This window comes from Rhinopithecus roxellana, chromosome 1 (assembly GCF_007565055.1).
Source record: "Rhinopithecus roxellana isolate Shanxi Qingling chromosome 1, ASM756505v1, whole genome shotgun sequence".
NCBI classification, from domain to species: Eukaryota; Metazoa; Chordata; class Mammalia; order Primates; family Cercopithecidae; genus Rhinopithecus; species Rhinopithecus roxellana.
The window spans coordinates 123614735-123635672 of NC_044549.1; the positions used below are offsets into that span (position 1 = coordinate 123614735).

The 20938-nt window shown below is 54.0% G+C and overlaps 1 protein-coding gene across 1 annotated transcript in view; it reads right to left on the reverse strand.

Moving 5' to 3' along the window:
* The window catches only part of CACNA1S (calcium voltage-gated channel subunit alpha1 S), a 74137-nt gene that overhangs the window by 11758 nt on the left and 41441 nt on the right, over positions 1 to 20938 (reverse strand). Inside the window, 16 exon segments of the mRNA XM_010362678.2 lie at positions 1276 to 1367; positions 1927 to 1992; positions 2177 to 2305; positions 3215 to 3271; positions 7076 to 7159; positions 7856 to 7966; positions 9640 to 9798; positions 10248 to 10449; positions 10924 to 11070; positions 11714 to 11766; positions 15286 to 15393; positions 15664 to 15751; positions 16322 to 16428; positions 18559 to 18618; positions 18895 to 19024; positions 19695 to 19827. Of these exon segments, the coding sequence (XP_010360980.2) occupies positions 1276 to 1367; positions 1927 to 1992; positions 2177 to 2305; positions 3215 to 3271; positions 7076 to 7159; positions 7856 to 7966; positions 9640 to 9798; positions 10248 to 10449; positions 10924 to 11070; positions 11714 to 11766; positions 15286 to 15393; positions 15664 to 15751; positions 16322 to 16428; positions 18559 to 18618; positions 18895 to 19024; positions 19695 to 19827 (1726 nt within the window).

The following is a 20938-nucleotide window of genomic DNA, read 5'->3' on the forward strand; positions in this document are numbered from 1 at the left end:
CATGTTCACCATGTAGCTCAGTGTGAGCTGGGCCTGTTTCCCCTCTGTGCTGCAGCCCTCACGGGGTGTTACTAGCAGGAGCTAAACTTTAGAGAAGAGGGCAAAGTCAATCTATGATTCAAGTTACTAGAGGGATGCACTGTTCTGACCAAAGCAAGGCAGGGTCAGATGTCACAGAGGCCTCAAAGAGGTTAACTGACTCCACTCTCTGAGGTAACTCCACAGTTGAACCTAACTGGCTGAATTCAACTACCACCCACTCTAACTGAGTCACAAAAGTAGGCTTAGATTTCACACCTTGTGGATGTGTTGCTATCGAGTGAAGAATCTCAATGCATCCGAGGTGCATATGCATGACATGTTTGCATTTTTCCCGTAACTGCTACCACCTGCGCTGTACATAACCTCCCTCCACCTCTCCAGCTGGGAAGAAGTGTCTCCCCTAGTCACATTCAGCCAGACTGCATAACTTCCCACGCCTTTGTGTCTAATAACTGTCTCTTCAGCCAGCTCTCTTCCTTCCTGGAGCAGGCAGTGCAGGGTGGCCTCGGATTTGGAGTTGAGGTGCAGAGCCAGGGGCGAGGTGGGAATCTCCGCCTGAACATAGTGAGGTGGCGGTCTCCTTTTCACAGGCCACAAAGGCTGCAGGCTGCTGTGACCTCATGGAGCCTTCGACAGGCTGTGCCAAGAAGGGGCCGTGGGTGTGGGTGTCCCTAGGCCTTGTCTGGTCTCAGTGGAGCATTCCACTGTGGGCCAGGAAGCTCACCTCTCTTACCTGGCTCCTGCACACCCAGCAGGGCTGCAGCCCAGGATCCTCGGTTGCAATCCAAGCTCTAGCTCCTGTGCCCTGGTGAAGCATAGGCCCCTGCGCCCTACCTGTGGCAGCGCCCCCCGCCGCATCTGGTTCTTTGCTCTGCCTTTCCCTGCATTCCTGCTCATGCTCCGGGAGCGACAAGGGCAAATGTCCAGGAGAAGATATTTGACCCTGTCTTTTGCTTCACAGGGATGAGATGGGAGGAGAACGCAGCACTTCACTCAGTGGAGGAGTCCAGTGCAAAACAAGGCTGTGGGGCCACTTGTTCAAAAACAATGAATATCTTCAAGACAGTGACAGCAGAGCATGCAACCAAGCAGGGGACCCTTCTGAGTGTAGGGCCTGGTGTGGCTGCACAGGTCACACACCCATGAAGCCAGCCCTGGCTCCAGTGCAGATTACAACAGAGCAAAGGCTGACTGGTCAGTGGGGTGGGGGTGGGGGCGGTGGGAGACACATGCCTGAAGAGCAGCAGCACAGCTTGTGGGAAGGTCTGGAAGTTGTTGTTCCGGTTTATTTGGGTCCCATCCACCAAGGCGATCTTCCCAAACATCTGCAAGTCACAAAGGGCCCTGACTGTGGAACCTAGATTCAAGTGTCCCCTCAGCTTATACCCCACTGCCTTCTCCTGCCTGACCCCCACTTTCGCCCCTACTTCCCCAAAATCCCCTTCATTACAGGCCACATCAGACCTGAAGCCAAAAAAATGGGATTATTTTCTAGGTCAGGTAAAGTTCTTCCCAGCAAGCCAAAGAAAAGAAGGAGGGTAGACCCGTTTTCCCAGCAGCAAGCAGACCTGGCGAGTCAATCTGTGGGGGAAGGGCTCTCAGGGGAGGGAAGACAGAGGCCACCCAGGCCTCCAGTTGGGCCTTAGAGACACAGCCTGGCCCCTGCTGTCCACCCACATGCCCAGGTTTCTCCTGGATGGCATCCAAGCATCTGACACTCCAGCCATCCACGATCAGGGAGGTTGCCCCTCCTTCTTTCTCACGAGCAAGGCAGGGAGGGCAGAGGGTCCAGCCCGTGTGCTGCTCAGGCTCCTCAGGGTCCACTGATGCCCCCTCTAACCTGGCCAAGATTCATGCTTTGGCCTGGGCCCGCCTGCCTCTCACCTGCATGCCGATGACAGCGTAGATGAAGAAGAGCATGACGATGAGCAGAGCCACGTAGGGTAGGGCCTGCAGGGCGGGCGGGAGCACCAGTCAGTGTCTTAGGGCTCCACTGTGTGTCTGCAGCCCTGCCCTCTGTTAGCTCCCCAGGGCTTTGCCTTGCCCTGGGCTCCCCTGGGGCCCACCCTGGGCTGAGACAGATGTCCCTAGTGGCCTCCCCAGGTACGTGCAGTTTCCAGGGTCCCTGTTGCACCTGGAAGGACTTGATGAACGTCCACAGGAGGGTGCGCACTCCCTCTGCCCGGCTCAGCAGCTTGATCAGCCTCATGACACGGAACAGGCGGAAGAAGGCACTGGAGATGCGGGCACTCTCGTCTGGGTCCTGCGGGGCAGCAGCCCCAGAGGTCAGTCTGGGGGCAGCACCTCAGAGGGGTAAGGGGCAGGGCGGGGAGGGAGGTGCACTGTGTGTGTTGGGGAGATGTTTGTGGAAGGCTCCAGCCCCACCTCTGGCCCCTGCTGTCCACTAGTTCGGGACCATCCGCGGGCGCAGGGCTCTGGGGCTGTTCAGCTGGGAGGTAGGGAAGAGGACGTGGGGCACCAGGCAGTGTGGTGAAGCCCACACTTGGGAGCAGTGTCAGGGATTTGCCTCGGGGTGTGGCTGCACCCAGGCCCACTGCCTGCCCTCTCGGACCTCCTGCACATCTCACTATCTTCTCAAGCTGCCATGGAGTCAAGGACCCTGGTGGCCCTCCTAGAGCCCCTCCCCGGCATCCTCCCAGTGCAAAGATTTCCCAAAGCTTGGCTGCATTATTGCATAAACTCAATGTGGCTACTCCCCATCACTCCCACCCCACACGCGGCTGTTCTAAGCCAGGCAAGCCTCTAATCTTGTGCCAGCCTTAGACACACGAATTACTCTGGAAGGGGAGAGCTGTCCCTGCTCTGTTTCCTGTGTCCTCAAAGGCCTTGTGCCCAATGAACTGTCACTAAGGTCCTTTGCCAGCAGTCACAGTTCTCTCTGGACTGTGTTTCCATCTGCGTAGATGATGCCAGAGAGAACCCACACTCCATCTCCCAGGGCTCTGAGGAAGCCACTATATCCATGCACACTTGACTGCAGAGCCTCTGCCCCCACCCGAGCCTAGCCTGGGTCCTCAGCGGGGCCTGCCCTGCGGGGGGAGCCCTGAGTGCTGATCCACCCCATGCAATCCACGCAGCCAGGCCCATGCATGCAAGTGGCAGGGCAGGAGCTGGTGAGCGTGCCAGGCAGGCTCGTGCAGCCTGAAATTACAACGTTCCCGCAGCCTCCACCCAGGCAATACAGTCCCCCGCTGGAGGCCAGGAAAGTCTGTGGAGAAAAGAGACGAGGGGAGGGGAAGGAGAGGAGAGAGAAGAGGAGGGACACGTGGGAGGGAGGTGAAGAGACGTGTCAGAAAGGACAGACACACAGAAGAGTTAAAGAGAAAAAGACAGAGGCAGGGGCTAAAGATCCCACATGGCTGTCAATCAGGGGTGGGGTGGGTGGGAGTGAGGACTGAAGCTCTGTGGGAACTGTGAGGCAAGAGGCAGGGATGAGAAAATAAGAAGGGGAGGGAAGGCTGGACACAGACAGGTCCTTTCTCATTTTGGAAATGCAGCTACCAGTGGCAAGGGTTTGGGTTTTTCTTATGTTTGGGTTATGTGATGCTAGGGATGTCCCTAATAAGGGCGCATTGGAAAATGCCTGCTCATTGTAAATGGATTCACATCCGTAGTGCCCTGAGGCCAGGGTCCAGGCCCCTGTGGAAGTCCCATCTCCCAGGAGCACACTCCTCCGGGGGAGTCTGAGATCCCCACAGCAGATGTTTCTCTGCCCCGGACTGGAACTGGGACCAAGGCTGCTATCTCAGTAGTCAGGCTCTTGAAGAGCAGGTGGGGAGGTGTGTGGGAGCAATTTCTTCCTGTTTATTCCCTTGGGCCACGCTTCATGTGACACCCTTGTTCCGGAGCCCTGGGTCAAAAGAAGTCATTGTTTTATCTTCCAATTATCCACAGGTAGACTGATCCCTGGCATACTGGTGTTCCCATTAAACAACACTGTTTGGGGCAGATTTTCCCTGGACTACTGGTTCTCAACCCTGGATGCATGTCAAAATCACCTGAAGAACTCAAAAAATACACATATCTTTGCTGGGTCTCCACTTAGGTCAATTAAGTCAGCTTCTAGGGGATGGGGCCTGGCTTCAGAAGTTTAAATACACCCCAGGTGATTCTCATATGCAAGCAAGGATGATGACCAGTGTTCTATACCTGTGCTATCCAATATGGTAGCCACTAGTCACATGTGACTATTTGAATTACAATGAAAATTGAATAAAACCAGAAATCTGTTCCTCAGTTCCTCTAGCCACCTTTCCAGTGACAAGTAGACATGTGTGGCTAGAGGCTACTCTATGGGACAGGGCAGACCATTTCTGTCCTTGCAGAAAGTTCTAACCAATGTGCTCCCCTAGCCCTTTCACTGGTTTGTACATCAGGTATGTAAATCAACCTTCACGTGACTTTAAGCAGACACTACTGGTAAGGGACATCTGCTAAAAATCAAATAAAAACCAGTGACACCCTCCTGGCCTCCACCACCAAAGACACCGTTTTGATATATCCAGGCTTCCCCTACATAAACCTCAAATTTTAACAAGTAACTATTTTTAGTTTGGGCTGTTTATTTTGGCTGTTTAGATTTCTCTGCTCTGGCTGTGCTGGTGAGAAGTGCTGCTGTCAAATCATGGAGCCTTTTGGGATACTATTTCCCAGCAAAAACTGAGTGTGGATAGAAATACACAACACACACACAGACTCACACACACACACACACGCGCACACTGGTTTTGCTCAGAGCCCACCCTGGCCCTTGCTAGCTCAGCATCCCCAGGGGATCTGAGCAGATGGGGTTGTCTGTCACTGTTCTGTGCATGGAGAGTGAACAGGGTTCCCCCCTGGTCCTCCCTTAGCACATCAGACAGCTGGTGTGACAGCCAAGTCCCCACTCCCTGCCAGAGCTCAGCCTCAGCTGAGGGTTCCTTCCTCAGAGACTCCAGACTTTTCCTCAGCTGTTCCTCTCACCTACACCCCACCTCAGGCATCTGCAGTGCTCATCCTTCTACCCCTATCCCCAACTCACCCTAAGGTTCACCCCACAGGCCGGCACAGCCTAAGGGCTTTCCGTTGAGCAGTGGGCAGTTCAGAAGAAAGCCCTATGCATGGGTGAGCCCCTAGCTTTAGGGCCAGTCCCCTGCTGGGATCCCTCATGGCCAGATCAGCCAGCTTTCTGATATCCCACCCTGGCTCAGAAAGAAGAATGCTCATCTTTTCTCTCTTCCACTGTGTCCCTCCTAGGATGCCACTTGGGCAACTGTTTTTTGATTTTGGCCTCTGACTCTTGGATAGTCTCCGCCCTCCATTGTTGCAGCAACCTTCAGCTGCAGACCCGCGGCAAGGCAGCCTCTGGAGGGTTCTGCTTCTAAGACCTTGAATGTGGACCTCTCCGGCTGGAACTGCCTCCCTGCTCCTTTCATCCCCCTAACGAGGCAGGTCCTGCTGCTGTTTCTCATTCCACCGCCAAGGCCTCATTCCCTTGGTCCAGATTCTGGGAGCCTTCCTGTTAGCTCAACCTTCAAAATAGATCCAGACACGGATCCCTTCTCACGGCCTCCACAGCCAGCCCTGGCCCCCATTGCCTCTCACCTGGATCACTGCGGGAACCGCCTGACTGCTCTCACTGGCTCAGCCCTCGTGTCCCCTGCAGTTTAGCTTGTTCACAACACAGCAGCCACAGTGATTGTTTTAGAACTAAAGTCTGTTCACACTTAAACCCTCCAAAGGGCTCTCTTCTCCCTCAGAATAAAATTCAAGATCGTAACCGTGGCCTTCAAGGGCCTAGATGATTTGGCACTTGCCTTCTCTCTCTTACCTCATCTCCACCACTCTCTCCTCCAGCTATAAGGGCCTCCTGCTCTTCCTCCAACTCAGCAAGCACCATCCTGCTGCAGGGCCTTTGCACTGGTGTCCTGTTCTGCCAACACTCTGGCCCCCGTTCTGGCATGGCTCATGTCCTTGCTTTCTTCAGGTCACTGCTACAGTATCATATGGACACCACCCTTCCATTCTCTTCCACTCTAAGCCCCTATTTCCCTTTATGTTTCTGTATAATACTATGTATTTGTCATACCTGTCGTATTAGGGATTGATTTATTTATTGCCAGTTTGTTCCACAATTTTGTTCACTGCAATATCTCAGCAGCAAGAACCTAGCCTGGCACACGGGAGGTGCTCAGTACATATTTGAGAAATAAATGAGCGAGTCTTCTAACTGGGTCTCTTAATTTTAGTCATTCTGACTTCCTGCCGCTCACCTCCAGGTTAGCTTTTTAGAAGCAGAGCTCTAAGGGCTCAGCGTGGTGGCTCACACCTGTAATCACAGCACTTTGGGAGGCTGAGGCAGGTGGATCACTTGAGCCCAGGAATTGGAGACCAGCCTGGACAACATGGCGAGACCCCATCTGTATATTCCAAAAACATATTTTTAAAAAAGAAGTAGGACTCTAGTCCTCCCACTGCCCTGTTTAAAAACCTTTAGTGACTTCCCACTGCCTGCTCCATAAAGCTGAAGCCTCCTCTTACCGCTTAGCTCTCCAGCCTTGCCCTCTCTGTTCTCCTGTCTGCATGTTCTTATGCTTCCGATAAACTGGACCACTCAGCATGCCCTGAACCTTCTTTGCATTTCCTGCTCTGTGCCTCTCCTACAATAGCCCTGCCTGAGGTGCTTGCTCTCCTCTCCAGCTTCAGTCACCACCTCCCTTTCCTTCAGGCAGATGGCACCACCTCCATGAAGCCTTCTCTGACCACCCCACTCAGAGATGACTTTCCTTTCCATTACAGCTCTTGCCTTTGATAGTGTAGTAGGTACACCCATTGTGTCTCTCTGGTATCTGAGTTATCTCTCCGCCCAGCAGGATGATGGTCCCTTGAGGGGAGAAGCCATGACTTGTCATTCCATCTTTTTAACCCCTGGGATTCCATGTTGCACACACAGTGGGCACCCCACAAATATCTGTGGACTGAACACATGCTCTTGGACCCACCCTAGTGATGGCTCTGCCTGCCTGATACTCACGTCGATCTCGCTGAGGATGACATCAATGATGCTGCCAATGACAATCAGGAAGTCAAACACATTCCAGGGGTCTCCAAAGTAACCCTGGGAGGGAAAAGGATGGAAGAGCCAGGGGGTGAGCTTTGGGAGAAAGGAACTCTGGCTGCTAGCAGAGGACAGTGTCCCACTCGAGTTAATGTGGAGCTGCGGGTCAGGTCAAGGTGGGGTGCCCGTGACTCCACCTCCCACTGGTGCTCCAGTGGGCTCCCCCACGCCAACCCTCCTCTACCCTTTGCTCTTTATTTCCCCTCCTCCAGAGCAGAAAGCAGTGGAGGGGGGGAGGGGAGAATCGTTGGGAACTCAGGATTTGGGGTCCTGGTCCATATAGAGATATCTTTCATCCCCTGAACCCCACTGAACATCCTGTCTGGGGGTTGACAGTGCAGAACTGACAGGGCTGTGCTGGGAACCATGGGAATGGACTTGAGAATCATAGAGACAAGGCAAGATTTTCCCCCAGCCCTGGGCCTGTTCTTCAGAAACTTCAGGGCAGGAGAGAATGTAAGAGAAGCTCAAAGGAAGAGGCACCCAGAGTCTTTCTGTCATCGGTCAATTCTGGCTGCACGAAGATTTGCCTGCCCTGTGTCTGAAGGTGGAAGTGGGCAAAGGGGTGAGCAAGTTGGGAGCAGAAGTGCTGGGCAAAGGGGCCCTGATAGGATGAGGGATGAGGTGGATGTTCCACTGGAAGGCCCCCCCGCCCAGCAGCAGCTTCTTAACTGGCCCTGCAGCCCCCACACTTACCCTGGCCTTGAAGGCCATGAGCTTGAGGATCATCTCCAGGGTGAAGATGATAGTGAAGGCCACATTGAGGATGTCTGAAATGTGGTTCATCTGCTCTGACTGGTTGTAGTGCTGTGGAGGGGACACAGGAGCAGTGGGTCAGGGGGGCCAGGTTTGCCCACCCTGTAAATTGCATTCCCAGAGCCCCTGCCTCTTCCTGGGCAGGCCCCAACCCTTTCTTGGGCCCCCTGCTCACCTTGTTTTAGCTCAGAAAACTAGAAGCTGCTTTAGCAATCCCCTGAGTTCCACCAAATTTTACGAACATCCTCCCCCTACCCCACCACCACAAAAGAAGTAACACAGGAGGGGAGGGGGCTCCAATTCCAAGTCCTGTCGAGTGCGTTCATTTACATGCAGGGCTGCAAGGCCAGAGGTCATTTACATATCTGATCTGGGAGGTCCAGGATGGGAGGTTGTCCAGGCAGGGCTCTGTGACAGGTTCTGTTTAGTCATTTGGGTACAGGACTAGGAAAGAAGACCCCTGGGCTCCACTGTCCATGTTATCACTGGCTACTAGTGGGAAACCGAGAGCTCACCAAGCTTCCTGTGTCTGCACACCACCCCCAGTGATGGTGAGGCATGATGGTGAGGCCCCTGTTACCCACCACTATGACCCTCCTTAAATCTACTTCCTTGTAAGTTTTCCCAGGGATCTCTGACCCTTTTATTAGAAAGTGGATGAAATTCTACCTCTTCCACAAAACCTTCCAGGTAGTTTGGGAGGATCTGATGACTGCCTCCACCCTGCCCTGCCTCGGCAGGACTGCCCAGTTCTGCTGCCTGACTCAGCCCCAAACACAAGCCAGTGCTGATGATCTTCTGCTACCTCGGCCTCCTGGCTCAGTGATTGTCTTTCCATATCATCATGACCTAGCAGTGTGTGTTCTTTTTTTTTTTTTTTTTTGAGGCGGAGTCTCGCTCTGTCGCCCAGGCTGGAGTGCAGTGGCATGATCTCGACTCACTGCAAGCTCCGCCTCCTGGGTTCACGCCATTCTCCTGCCTCAGCCTCCTGAGTAGCTGGGACTACAGGCGCCCGCCACCACGGCTGGCTAATTTTTTTGTATTTTTAGTAGAGACGGGATTTCACCATGTTGGCCAGGATGGTCTTGATATCCTGATCTCGTGATCCGCCCGCCTCGGCCTTCCAAAGTGCTGGGATTACAGGCGTGAGCCACCGCGCCCGGCCTGCAGTGTGTGTTCTTATCATTGAGTGTGTCTCAGGCTTTTACAAGCAGGAAGCCTAGCTGCACCATCCTATTTATATAGGGCTTAAGGAATCAGATGCTTAACCAAGGCTTGATAACTATGCTGCTAATTATGATATTGTCTATAAAGGGTGCTCAACTCCCAAGAGAGACACCTGTTTTGCAAATACTAAATCCATTTTTCTTGGGACCAGAGCCAAGATTCCAGCCAACTCAACCATCCAGATTTGCAACAGCAGAAGAAAAACAGAGAAAGCACTTTCTACTTCCCACACTTTCTCCTCCTTCTGTGATAGCTATCTCCTGTTTGCAGAATTACCATACTATTTTTATGCTCGAATTACCTCCTTAATAAGCCATAAGTGCCTGGTGTCAAGGCTTGGGTACAGTTAACTTCTGTATTCCATGTAGCGCCTCAGCACACAGTACACAGGAAATGTCTGCTGGGGGGAATCTGGGCTATCCTGCCCTACTCACCCTGCCCTACCCAAGGCCCAGGTCCCAGTCTGATCAGACATTTGTCTCCTCGGGAGCCCTTACCTGCATGCCAAGGCAGATGGTGTTGAGCATGATGAGGGCAAACATCAGGTATTCAAAGTAGGAGGAGGTGACAACGTACCACACCTGGTACTGGCATGGGTTTTTGGGAATGTAGCACCTCAGTGGGCGGGCCTTCAGGGCATACTGTACACATTGGCGCTGCAACACACACAACAGGACAGGTCAGCACCAAGAGGCCCCTCCCACCCTCTCCACACCCACATCCATGGGCTTGACGGGCAAGTCAGTAGCAGCTGTGGCCAGGGGCTGTGGCTGAGGACTCTGCACTGTTTAGGGGAAGAATCCTGTTGGGTTCTTGGGTTCCCCTTGAGTTATCACAGCCCATTCCCATGGGTGCTCTAGACTACCCTGGGGGTCTGAAGGGCTTCCTTTCTCTGGGCATCATGAGGTTCCATGAGAAGACCCACTCTACCAACTTGTATTGCTTCAGGTTGGAGATAGGGTAGGGTGCATGGAGGCCAGGGCTTGACATCAAATGCGGTTCTGGGGTCACCCTTAGGCCTCTCTTCCCTGTTTGGACCTAGGGCTCGGGCCAGCAGGATGCCTGCTGGAGCTCTGCCCTCCACCTCTGGCAGGTGGCCAGGCACCTGGTTCTTGTCCAGCTCACAGTTCTTGTACTCAGTCTCTCCCTGCTCCTGGAAGGTGACAATGACGAAGCCCACGAAGATGTTCATCATGAAGAAAGCAATGAGGATGATGTAGATGATGAAGAAGATGGCCATCTCCACACGGTTGTTGTAGATGGGACCCACGTCCTCCTCATTGGAGTCTATGGCCTTGTACAGCAGCCTGGGGGTGAGCAGAGAATAGAGGACAGGCTGGGCGGGGTGACAAGGCAGAGAGTCAGGCTGGGAAGGATGGGCCTTATCCCACTGGCTGTAGAGAGCCAAGGGAACCTTCTCAACAGTCAAGTTATGGGACAGGAGTTAGGACGGGGCCAGAAAGACCAGACCTAATCCTGGAATGGCCCTGCCTTTCCAGAGGTTGCCCCATCTATCCCTAGTCAATCAGTATTAACAATCTGCCCTGTGGGCAGAGAGGCATACACCTATGGGGGACTGAGTACATTTTGTCAGAGCGCCCTGGTCAGGCCTACTTTGGAGTGACCAGTCAACATACCATCAAACCATCAGAGAGTTGGTGGGTTTGTTGGGCACCTGCCACAGATAGCAGTAGCACCATGGGGGCTGCAGAAGGGCAGGCTGGCTGCCTGGTCTTACCTGACCATGCCCATGAGGGACCTAGGCCCCAGCCCCCACTCACTGAGGCCATCCCTCGAAGGTGGAGACCGTGAAGAGGGACATCATGGCTGAGAGCACATTGTCGAAGTGGAAGTCGCTGTGTACCCACTCACGGCGACGCAGCTCTATCTGCGTGGGGTCCCCATCCTTGTACACGTAGTAGTAGCCCCTGTGGCAGTGAGGCCCAGTCACTCCACAGGGCATGGCTGGGCTGCCTTGCCCCACCCACACCCTCTGGGCCCTGGGTGGGGGGTGTGCAGGAGAAATGAAGGTCTGGATCTGGGACCTGAGGGGACATCGCTGGGCAAGCCCGAGGAAAGGGGCCTCTGTGAGCATCCCTCCTAGGCCTAAAGGCTGAGCTTCCCCAGTTTCCAGCTTGCAGAGCCATCATCCACCAACACACAATCCCCTGCCCCGTGACCGTCCCACAGTGTTCCCTGCCCTGTGACCATCCTGCCGTGCTCCCTGCCCCGTGACTGTCCGATGGTGCTCCCTGCCCCGTGACTGTCCCAGAGTGCTCCCTGCCCTGTGACCCTCCCGCCGTGCTCTCTGCCCTTGACTGTCCCACTGCTATCCCTGCCCCGTGACTGTCCCCCTGCTCTCCCTGCCCTGTGACCGTCCCGCAGTGCTCCCTGCCCCATGACCGTCCTGCCACACTCTCTGCCCGTGACTGTCCCGCTGCTCTCCCTGCCCCGTGACTGTCCCACAGTGCTCCTTGCCCCGTGACCATCCCGCCGTGCTCCCTGCCCCATGACTGTCCCACAGTGCTCCCTGCCCTGTGACCATCCCGCCGTGCTCCCTGCGCCACGTACCTGCACTCCTCCTCTGTCATCTTGGACAAGTCGGTGCACCTGAAGAACTTCCCCTGCAGCCAGGAGAAGGAGGGAGGGAAGGAGGGAGGCATGTTGTCATGGAAACAGGATAGAAAAGTGGGCACTAGGAGTGAACAGTGGAAGCGGGGAGGAAAGGCAAGCATCTGGAAAAAGGATCTCTTCCTCTCAGAGGCGTGAACTCGCCCTTGGGGCAGGACCCCAGAGCAGTCTCCTTTCTTCACCATCGTCCATTCCCATAGCTCGCCCAGGGCTTTCCCACCCAGCCTAGATGCTGCCAAGACCAAGAAGGCAGTGCCTCAGAGGGGCATTTACTGAGTATCCCGATGGGCTGAGGGGATGTACATGAGTGCAGCTCTGCCCCTGCCCCTCCATCGGGGAGCTGAGCCTCTGAGCCCCTCACCTCCCCTACTGCTGCAGGAGGCCTTCTGCGGTCTCCCATTATGGAACAAGGGGGAGGGGCTGCCCACCTCCCACCTCCATCCTCCTGCCAGTGGGGCGGGAGCCGCAGAGTTGGAGCCCAGCTGGGCTCTGATGACTCAACTTGTCTCAGAGTCAAGCGGGGTCCCATGTCCTAGCCCAAGGCCTGTGTAGGGGGGCTCTGTGCTCCTCTGCACTGACTTTGGCCAAAGCAGTTGCTCCTTTTATCTGTGTCACAGATTGAACCCCTGAACAATATGTTTGAATGAAAGTAGTGGATAGCTAGGTCTTTTTTTTTTTTTTTTAAACTTACTCTGTCACTTAGGCAAGAGTGCAGTGGTATGATCTCGGCTCACTGCAATCTCCGCCTCCCCGATTCAAGCAATTCTCCTGCCTCAGCCTCCTGAGTACCTGGGGTTACAGGTATGTGCCATCATGCCCAGCTAATTTTTGTATTTTTAGTGAGAAGGGGTTTCACCATGTTGGCCAGGCTGGTTTTGAACTCCCAACCTCAAGTAATCTGCCCACCTCGGCTTCCCAAAGTGTTGGGATTACAGGCGTGAGCCACCATGCCCAGCAGGGTGTCTAGGTCTTAAGGAGGCTAAATCAGGCTTGAGATCCACGGATTCTGGTGCAGTTCATTCAAAGACTCAGATGGGGAAACTGCCTCAGCCAAGGATACAGCACTAGCTAAAGACACAGCTGGACATTGCCCCCCACTGCCCCTGCCACACAGGTCTGTGCTGTTCCTATTACATGCCCTTTTTATAGTTGCTGGAGCAGAGGGTGAAGGTGAGGCAGGTGGTACTGGGGGGTAAGCAGGGAGTGGATAGAGCTGCCACTGGGCAGAGTCTGGGCACTTAACACCAAATGCCCAATTTACTATGGAAAGCAAAGGTTCGACTCTCTGCTATAACGTGGAATGCACGTGGCAAGCTTCCACGGAGTCAAATGCAACATCAAATGCCAGTTGGGAGTGTTCTGCTTCTAGGACTTCCTGGAAGGCAGGAGCTGGGGGTCTTTTAATGAGAGATTAAAGCATGGCGAGAGTTGGGTGTTGACAGGCAATTGCTCTTGCTTGTCTGGAAGGGACGTGGAAGCCAAAGGGAGGGCAGCGGCTCATTCATTCCTTCAGGGAGCGTGTCTGGTGGGCCTCGTCTGCACCAGCCCCTGGGCAGGGGGCCAGACGAAGGGATGAGGCAGACACAGACTCTGACCTCAGGGGATTCTGGGGACCCAAGCCTGGCAGAGGAAGGGGCTGGGGGGCAGGAGGTGGACAGCCCTCAGCTGAGCCAGGGGGAGAAGGCCACATGCAGCTGGCAGAGTGGCCAGACACGATAAACACTCCCATCCCTCCCATCCCTCCAGGACAGGGACCAACAAGACCTGTTACCCACGAAGGTCCTCTGGGAGCTTCACGCTGCTGTTTCTCTCAAAGCCTGTTCCCTGCCCTCCGGGAGGATTTGGCTTGTAAGGCCCTCAGCTCTAGCAGAGGCCCTGGCTCATGTATGGAAAACATGCTCTGTACATGTTTGTTGAATGAATGAATGATTGTAAGATGATGCCATTGCCTGTCTAAGACTGACTGAGGTTATGTAATCATGACTTTGAAAGATTGTGCTTTGGTGGTAGGAGGAGCAGCTGGGTCATGCAGGAAGTGTCAAAGGTGTTGGTGTATACTCAGAAATCAATTTCTCTGTCCTGCAAATGATCTGAGGGCCAGAGACATCTGGAAATCAGGGTTCTGCGGGAGGGACATCTTTGTAGGGCTGATTCCTAGAGAGGAACTGAACAGCTGTATTCTCCTAAGAAAGTGAGAAAAGACTCAAGCCTGTAATCCCAGCACTTTGGGAGGCCGAGACGGGCGGATCACGAGGTCAGGAGATCGAGACCATCCTGGCTAACACGGTGAAACCCCGTCTCTACTAAAAATACAAAAAACTAGCCGGGTGAGGTGGCGGGCGCCTGTAGTCCCAGCTACTCAGGAGGCTGAGGCAGGAGAATGGCGTAAACCCGGGAGGCGGAGCTTGCAGTGAGCTGAGATCCGGCCACTGCACTCCAGCCCGGGCGACAGAGCGAGACTCCGTCTCAAAAAAAAAAAAAGAAAGTGAGAAAAGAATAAGGTTGGCTCCAGATGTGAGATGATGAACTCTCAGCCTTAGGAGCTCCCAGTAGATGTGGATGATGCCAGACATACCAGCAGGGAAGACGGGCTGCCGCAGCCCAGCTGCACTGACGGAGGTGGAGTGTGGGTCTGGGATAGGGCGTATGCTTGGCACAGACAGGCCTGGCAGGATGGGAGGAAGCGGGCAAGGGTGGGAAGGGAGAGGAATGGCTGCAGGGCTCTGGGAGGAGGGGCCTCCCTCCCCAAGGAGAAGCCATGCAGGGGCAGGGAGAGAGCAGATACAATGGCACAATGGCAGTGGTGGTCAGCAGAACCACAGAGGCCCGGAATGGATGTCACTGAGGAAACCGGATCTGGACTTGCCATATATTAGCCTCAAAACTCTGTGCATTCAATTGAAGCAAATTCACTTTGAGTCTCAATGTGTTGTGTTGCTTGTGTATTTAATTTTTTGAAGAGCTTAAGATAGTTGCTGTCAGGTTTTCATTTTAGCTTATTGATCTCTTAAAGTTATCGACCATCATTGAAAGATGGCTGCCTCTTAAAAGTTTGATTTAGGAGAGTTGTATTTATAGACTGAAGTTTCATAGTCATATTTAGAAGATGGACATCAAACTAACCGTTTCCTTGTTTTGTTTGATAGAATTCTAAGTCCATGACAATAGCTTTAAGAGATGGTGCTTGAATTGTATTTTAATTTCAACTCAATAGACACATGACCCTCTGCTACCGTTTCAGTAGTGTTAGAAGCCCATTGACTGTTTCTGAGATTATCATCGGGCTGCTTTTGTGGAACTCAAGGTGCTATTTAAATGTAATGATGTCTTACTGGTTTTCTGCAGACTTACGTGTTTGGTGTGGTGAAGACCTATTTTTCAAAATAAAATATTCTCGTATAAAAACTGCATTCAAAGACATCTGTTTTTACAATTTGGGGCTCCTTTTGCTTGAGAGTGGGCACTAGGGCTGGGAGTGGGAGCGGGAGCTGCTTGCGCAGGCAGGGCCTCACCTTGAAGAGCTGGACGCCGATGCAGGCAAACATGAACTGTAGGAGGGTAGTGACCAGCACGATGTTCCCGATGGTGCTGATGGCCACGAACATGCACTGCACCACGTGCTGGGGAGAGAGGGGCCAATGGGGGCTGGGGGTGCACTCACTGTAACCTCGCTAGCCCAGCTGAGGAAACCTCAGGAGTGCAAGACTTCCTGCCTCCTGATGAGTTGGAGGTGGGGAGAGGCTGGTGGGGAAGCATGGCTACCCCAGCCTCATCCTCACCTCTATCTGGCTGGGCAGATGGGACAGGGGTGGGCTGAAGTTTCTGGAGTCAGGAGGCCCCTGTAACCCCTCCCATCCCTCTCCGGGGCTCATGCCCAGGCCCTCTCTCACCTTCAACCCCTTGGCTCTGTTGATGGCTCTGAGTGGTCGGAGCACCCTCAGAACCCTCAGGATCTTCACCACGGAGATGGCGCTGGACCTGGGGGGGTGGCAATGGTGCAGGGTCTGAGGGCAGCCTGCTCCAGCCAGCCCGGTCTGCAGTGGAGCCGCTAGTCATATCCCGCCCTCCACACCGGCTGCCTTTCTGCCTGAAAACCCTCCCATCTTCCCCTTCCCTTTCCTCCAGTTGTGAGAGTGTGCCCTACTCCAGGGCACAGCCACCCCTGCTGTCTGGACTGTGTTCTCATGGGTGTGTCATGAAGCAGAATACAGCCTTCTCCTGTGGGTGGCTAGAGGCTCCGTCCCTCCCATCAGACAGTGAGCACCCTGAAGGCAGGGGTTGGGCTCTCTGCAGGGTCGGGGAGGGAGGGACCACTTCCTCCTCTCTGCATCCCCTGCCAGTCTCCAGAACAGAGTGCTGCCCACTTCGCTGGTGGCAACTCACACTCCAGCTGGTGACAACCCACAGGACCCCTGCCCCCATCAGAGGCCCTGAGAGACCCTCCTCTTGTGGCAGGGGCCCACCAACGTGGGTGGGCCTCCCATTACAAAGCCCTGGCACAGAGTAGAGGGTGGTCAGTGCCCAGGGCTGGTCCTTGACGCTGCTCACTCAAGTCCCATGGAGATGAGGGACACGGCCACCACCAGCAGGTCCAGCATGTTGAAGTAATTGCGGCAGAAGGAACCTTTGTGCAGGAAGGCTCCATAGGTCGTCATCTGGGGAGACAGAGGCAGCAGCCTGGGTGGAGGAGCTTGGGGAACGGGCCTGTCTCCCACAGACAAGGGCTTCTCGCCTCTGCTCAGGAGAGCACTTACTGAGGCAATAATCTTCCAGAAATCTCTATATTTCACTCAACTCCTTGCAGTGGCCTAAATGCATTTCCTACCTCTGCTCACAGTGTTGAAGCTTGGGGACTTCCCATGGGCAGCTGGGCCAGAAGTCTCTGTCTTCCCATGCCATAGGGAACCCTGGGTTGAACCATCTCCTTTCCCATGGGGCCACAGAGTGGGAGGCCCTGGCCCCACTGTCTCCTTTATGACATTAAATTTCTCCTCCTTCCTGGAAAGCTTTTTGGGCAATCCCTTCTGCCTTGTGGCTTGCTGAATCAGGCTGAACAAGCCCTCCAAGTCTCCAGGGGTCCTGGGCCCTCTCTCCTCCCTCTCCATCTCCTTCCCAGCACCTGCCTTCTTGCTCCCCTCTCAGTTTCTTTGATATATTCTCTAATAATCTCCCAGGCCTTTGCACAAATGCATTATGCCCTTAAAATCAAACAGGGCTGAAACCTTTCCCAGCATTCAAGGACCTATATGATTTTGTCTTAATTTGCCTTCTCAGACTCAGCACACAGGCCTCCCTCTATGTGCAATATATCCCAGCCCAAAGGGGCCACTTTGTCCTCTCTGGCAATGTCTCCAAATCTTCTTATAATGCACTTGCTACCATCTGTCCTAGGCTGCTCTAGCTATCTCCACCCAGTGAAGGCCTGTCCAACTTCAGGGTCTGGCTCTCATGCCCCAAACTCCACAAACTTCTTGACCTCGAGGAAGCCACCATCTCCCTCTATTCAATTCCTTCATTAGTAGAGGCCCTGAAATAAGGTACTGTCCTGATTTCACACCACAGCCTGCTCTGAACCTATTCCTGGGGCTCTGCTAGCCTCTCCTCTCTTAGTTTGTGAATGTACACACTAGGGCTACTGGGTTTCAGTTACAGACGGGTCCTCCCTCTGCCCCCAGAGCCCACCACCCCCAGGATGGCTGGAACTCCGTGCATCTGTGTTGGGAATGAGTGAGCAGTGATATGCTGTGGGTAAGGTGTGGAAAAGGCATGATAGGGCAGAGCTGCCAGGAATCCAGTTCAGGGCAGCAGTCACTTCTCTGGGGACTCTTGAAGGAAAAGGCCTTTCCAGTTGCTGGTAACAGAGGTCTAGGAACAACAAATCACACAGCTCCCCAGCTCTGCTCAGGTTTTTGTTTTTTTTGAGATGGAGTCTCTCTCGTCACCCAGGCTGGAGTGCAGCGGCACGATCTCAGCTCACTGCAACCTCCACCTCCTGGGGTTCGAGTGATTCTCCTGCCTCAGCCTCCCGAGTAGTTGGGATTACAGGTGCTCACCACCATGCCTGGCTAATTTTTGTACTTTTAGTAGAGACGGGGTTTCGCCATGTTGGCCAGGTGGGTCTCAAACTCTTGACCTCAGGTGATCCGCCCACCTTGGCCTCCCAAAGGGCTGGGATTACAGGCGTGAGTCACTGCGCCCGGCCACCAGGTCTGCTCTTAAACTAACTGTATGGAAGAAAAATGCCGAAGTTTGGCCCGGGCGCGGTGGCTCACGCCTGTAATCCCAGCACTTTGGGAAGCTGAGGCAGGCAAATCACAAGGTCAGGATATCAAGACCGTCCTGGCCAACGTTGTGAAACCCTGTCTCTGCTAAAAATACAAAAAATTAGCTGGGTGCAGTGGCATGCGCCTGTAGTCCCAGCTACTTGAGAGGCTGAGGCAGGAGAATCACTTGAACCCAGGAGGCGGAGGTTACAGTGAACTGAGATAGCGCCACTGCACTCCAGCCTGGTGACAGAGCGAGACTATGTCTAAAAAGAAAAATGCCTGAGGCTTCAAGACATGGGCTGTACTCTGTGGATAGGGGAGCCACAGGCTGGCTGGGCTTCGCTCTCCAGCCCACCACCCAGACACCTGTGGGTCTGCCCGGTGTGCTGGGTCCTGTGAGTCTTTCCTGCCACTCTCCACCTCTTTTCCACTTCTCTCCAGCCCCCGAGTTCAGTGTGTGTAAGCTGGAACCACATCAGGGAAACTCCCTCCCCAGGGCTGCCCCACAGCCTCACTCACCTTGAGGACAATCTCCACAGTGAAGACAGCGGTGAACCCGATGTCAAAGTGTTTAAGGATCTGGGGAGAGGGCAGGGAAGGGAGCAGCCAGTGAAAGGAGGAAGGGGCAAAAGTATCATCATCAGCAGCAACATCAAAGCAGGCAGTCAGAGCCAGTCTGTGCCCCAGACTGTGCTGTTCAGAAGGAGTGGAGTGGGCAGTCCTAGCCCTGAGAAACTGAACTCTAAGAAACTCTGATGCCTGTCGCCACATAGAGGATACAGCTGAACCCTGGGCACCAGGCTGAGGCTGGAGGGGGAAGGGGTGCTGAGCAGCAGAGAGGGTGAGGCCCATCACCTGATTTCTCATGGAATCAGCCCGGATGGGGTCTTCCGCAGCCAGTGCAGCGCTGCTGAGCAGGATGAAGAGCAGGATGAAGTTGGTGAACCAGGTGGCATTGACGATGCGGTGACACAGGACACGGATCCTGGTGGGGCAAGGTAGGGAGGGCAGGGGAGCTGTGAGCTGCTGGAGGCTCTGGCCTCGTCAGCCTCCATCCTGCAGAGGGACATGGGATAAACCTCCTGCTCCTCCCCGGCCAGTAGAGAAGAGCAGCCCTGTACCTGCGGGGTCCTCTGGCTGGACACACAGGGGGCCCTGACCCCTCATTCTGTTCCTAAAGCCTTAGTTCTACCTCCCAGCCAAGCCCCTCCCACCAACTGCCCCTTCCTGCAATTATGGAACCACCCTGAGGTTTCCCATCAGATGAAAATGGGACAGGCTGGGCTCTAGCCATGAGGCAGACAGATGAAACTCCACAGAGACTATGACCTGTGTGTAGTTTAAAGGTGTAAAATTATGAAGCCCATAAAAACTATAGCTTCCCTTGCTCTCTCCCCCTTGTCCTGTCTGAAGCTATTCTCTCAGAAAGGAATCAATAAATAGGTCCCTCTTGGGTGTAAATAACTGATAAGGTTTAAAGCATTACTTTTCCCAGATATACTAGCATTTTAAACAGGGCACAAGATCTTAAGCTAAAACACTGAGTTTCTCATAGTATAACTGTAGGCATGGAGAGTCAGATGGCGGTTTTACCAGGGCAGGGAAGCAGATGAGAGCCTCATCAATCACCCCCACAGCAGCCAAGGGGCACCTACTTATTGGTGGGGCTGAAAATAAAGAAGGAACTGGCTTCTGGAATGGGCACGGCCTTCTCTTTCAGCTGCAGCTCAGCCAGGGGGCGTGGTCGGGGACTCAGTGGGATCTCGGGCTCATCTTCCTCGTCGTCCCCTGTGGGGAGAAACGGAGGAATTAGGGGTGTCTTCCTATGCTTTGCTATGCCCTTGGCTTCTGTGCTCAGAGCCCTCCTAGGATCCCCTCCAGCTGGTAAGCAAGGTGGTACCAGGCTGACTTGGGACTCTAGGGCTTTGGCAGAGTCCAGCCCGGGCATCTCCTTTTCTTCACAGTGAGCAGATTTGAGCTGTCAAGGATAGGTAAGGGAGGCTCACAACCTTCCAGAAGTGGGGCTAGGAGCAAGCCCAAGTAACTTTGTGGCTGCATCTTGTGTCTCAAGGCTCAATCCACACCGCCTCAAATATCCATAGGCTGGGGGATGGAGTGGGAAACCGTGCTTCAGAAGAGGAGACTTGGGTCCTAGTTCCGGCTCTGCATCTAACTTGCTGTGCAGTGCTGGGAAGGTCTGTGCCCTTCGTCAGCATCAGCTTTCCAATTTGTGAAACCGACAAGGGGCAGGAGGGTTGTTGAAATAAAAGGACTCTGTGATCCTCTCCTGGGCTAGGATTTTAAAAATAGTAACTTCACAGAGAAGCTTCCAGCATGGAAAAAAGCAATCAGAATTTCTTGAGCTTCACCCAGTCCCCAGGACCACACCAGGTACAGGGGATAGGAGCAGGGGATAGAGGAAGAGACAGACATTCCAAGCACATTCACTGGGTCTCATGACCTCATGAGGAAGTTGAGTACCTGAAATCCTCAGCTCCCAGGGTGGGAGAATCCTGTGATCAGACGCTGGGGGCACTACGAAGCTGGGGTTTCTATTGGTTCCCTCCCCTGACAGCTACCTCCTCCCTACCCCTATTGGCCCCTGGCAGAGGCCTTGAGGGAAGCCAAGAGCTACTGGATTCTACTGTCCCCATCATGGCCACCTGTAGGGGTTCTCAAATCCACCAAGTCACATTCCAATTTTTCTGTTCCCCCGAGAAGTTAAAACTCTTGTTCCTCAGAATGAGTGGCCTAACTTGACAGTTCCTGTCTTGCCCAGCCTGCCACAGACCCCAGAGACACGTTTCATGCTTAATCGAAGAGACCGTTAATTCTTAGTGTATTTGTATCCTTCCCCCATCTTCTTACTTCCTCTGCCTATGCCCAGTTTGTTAATTTC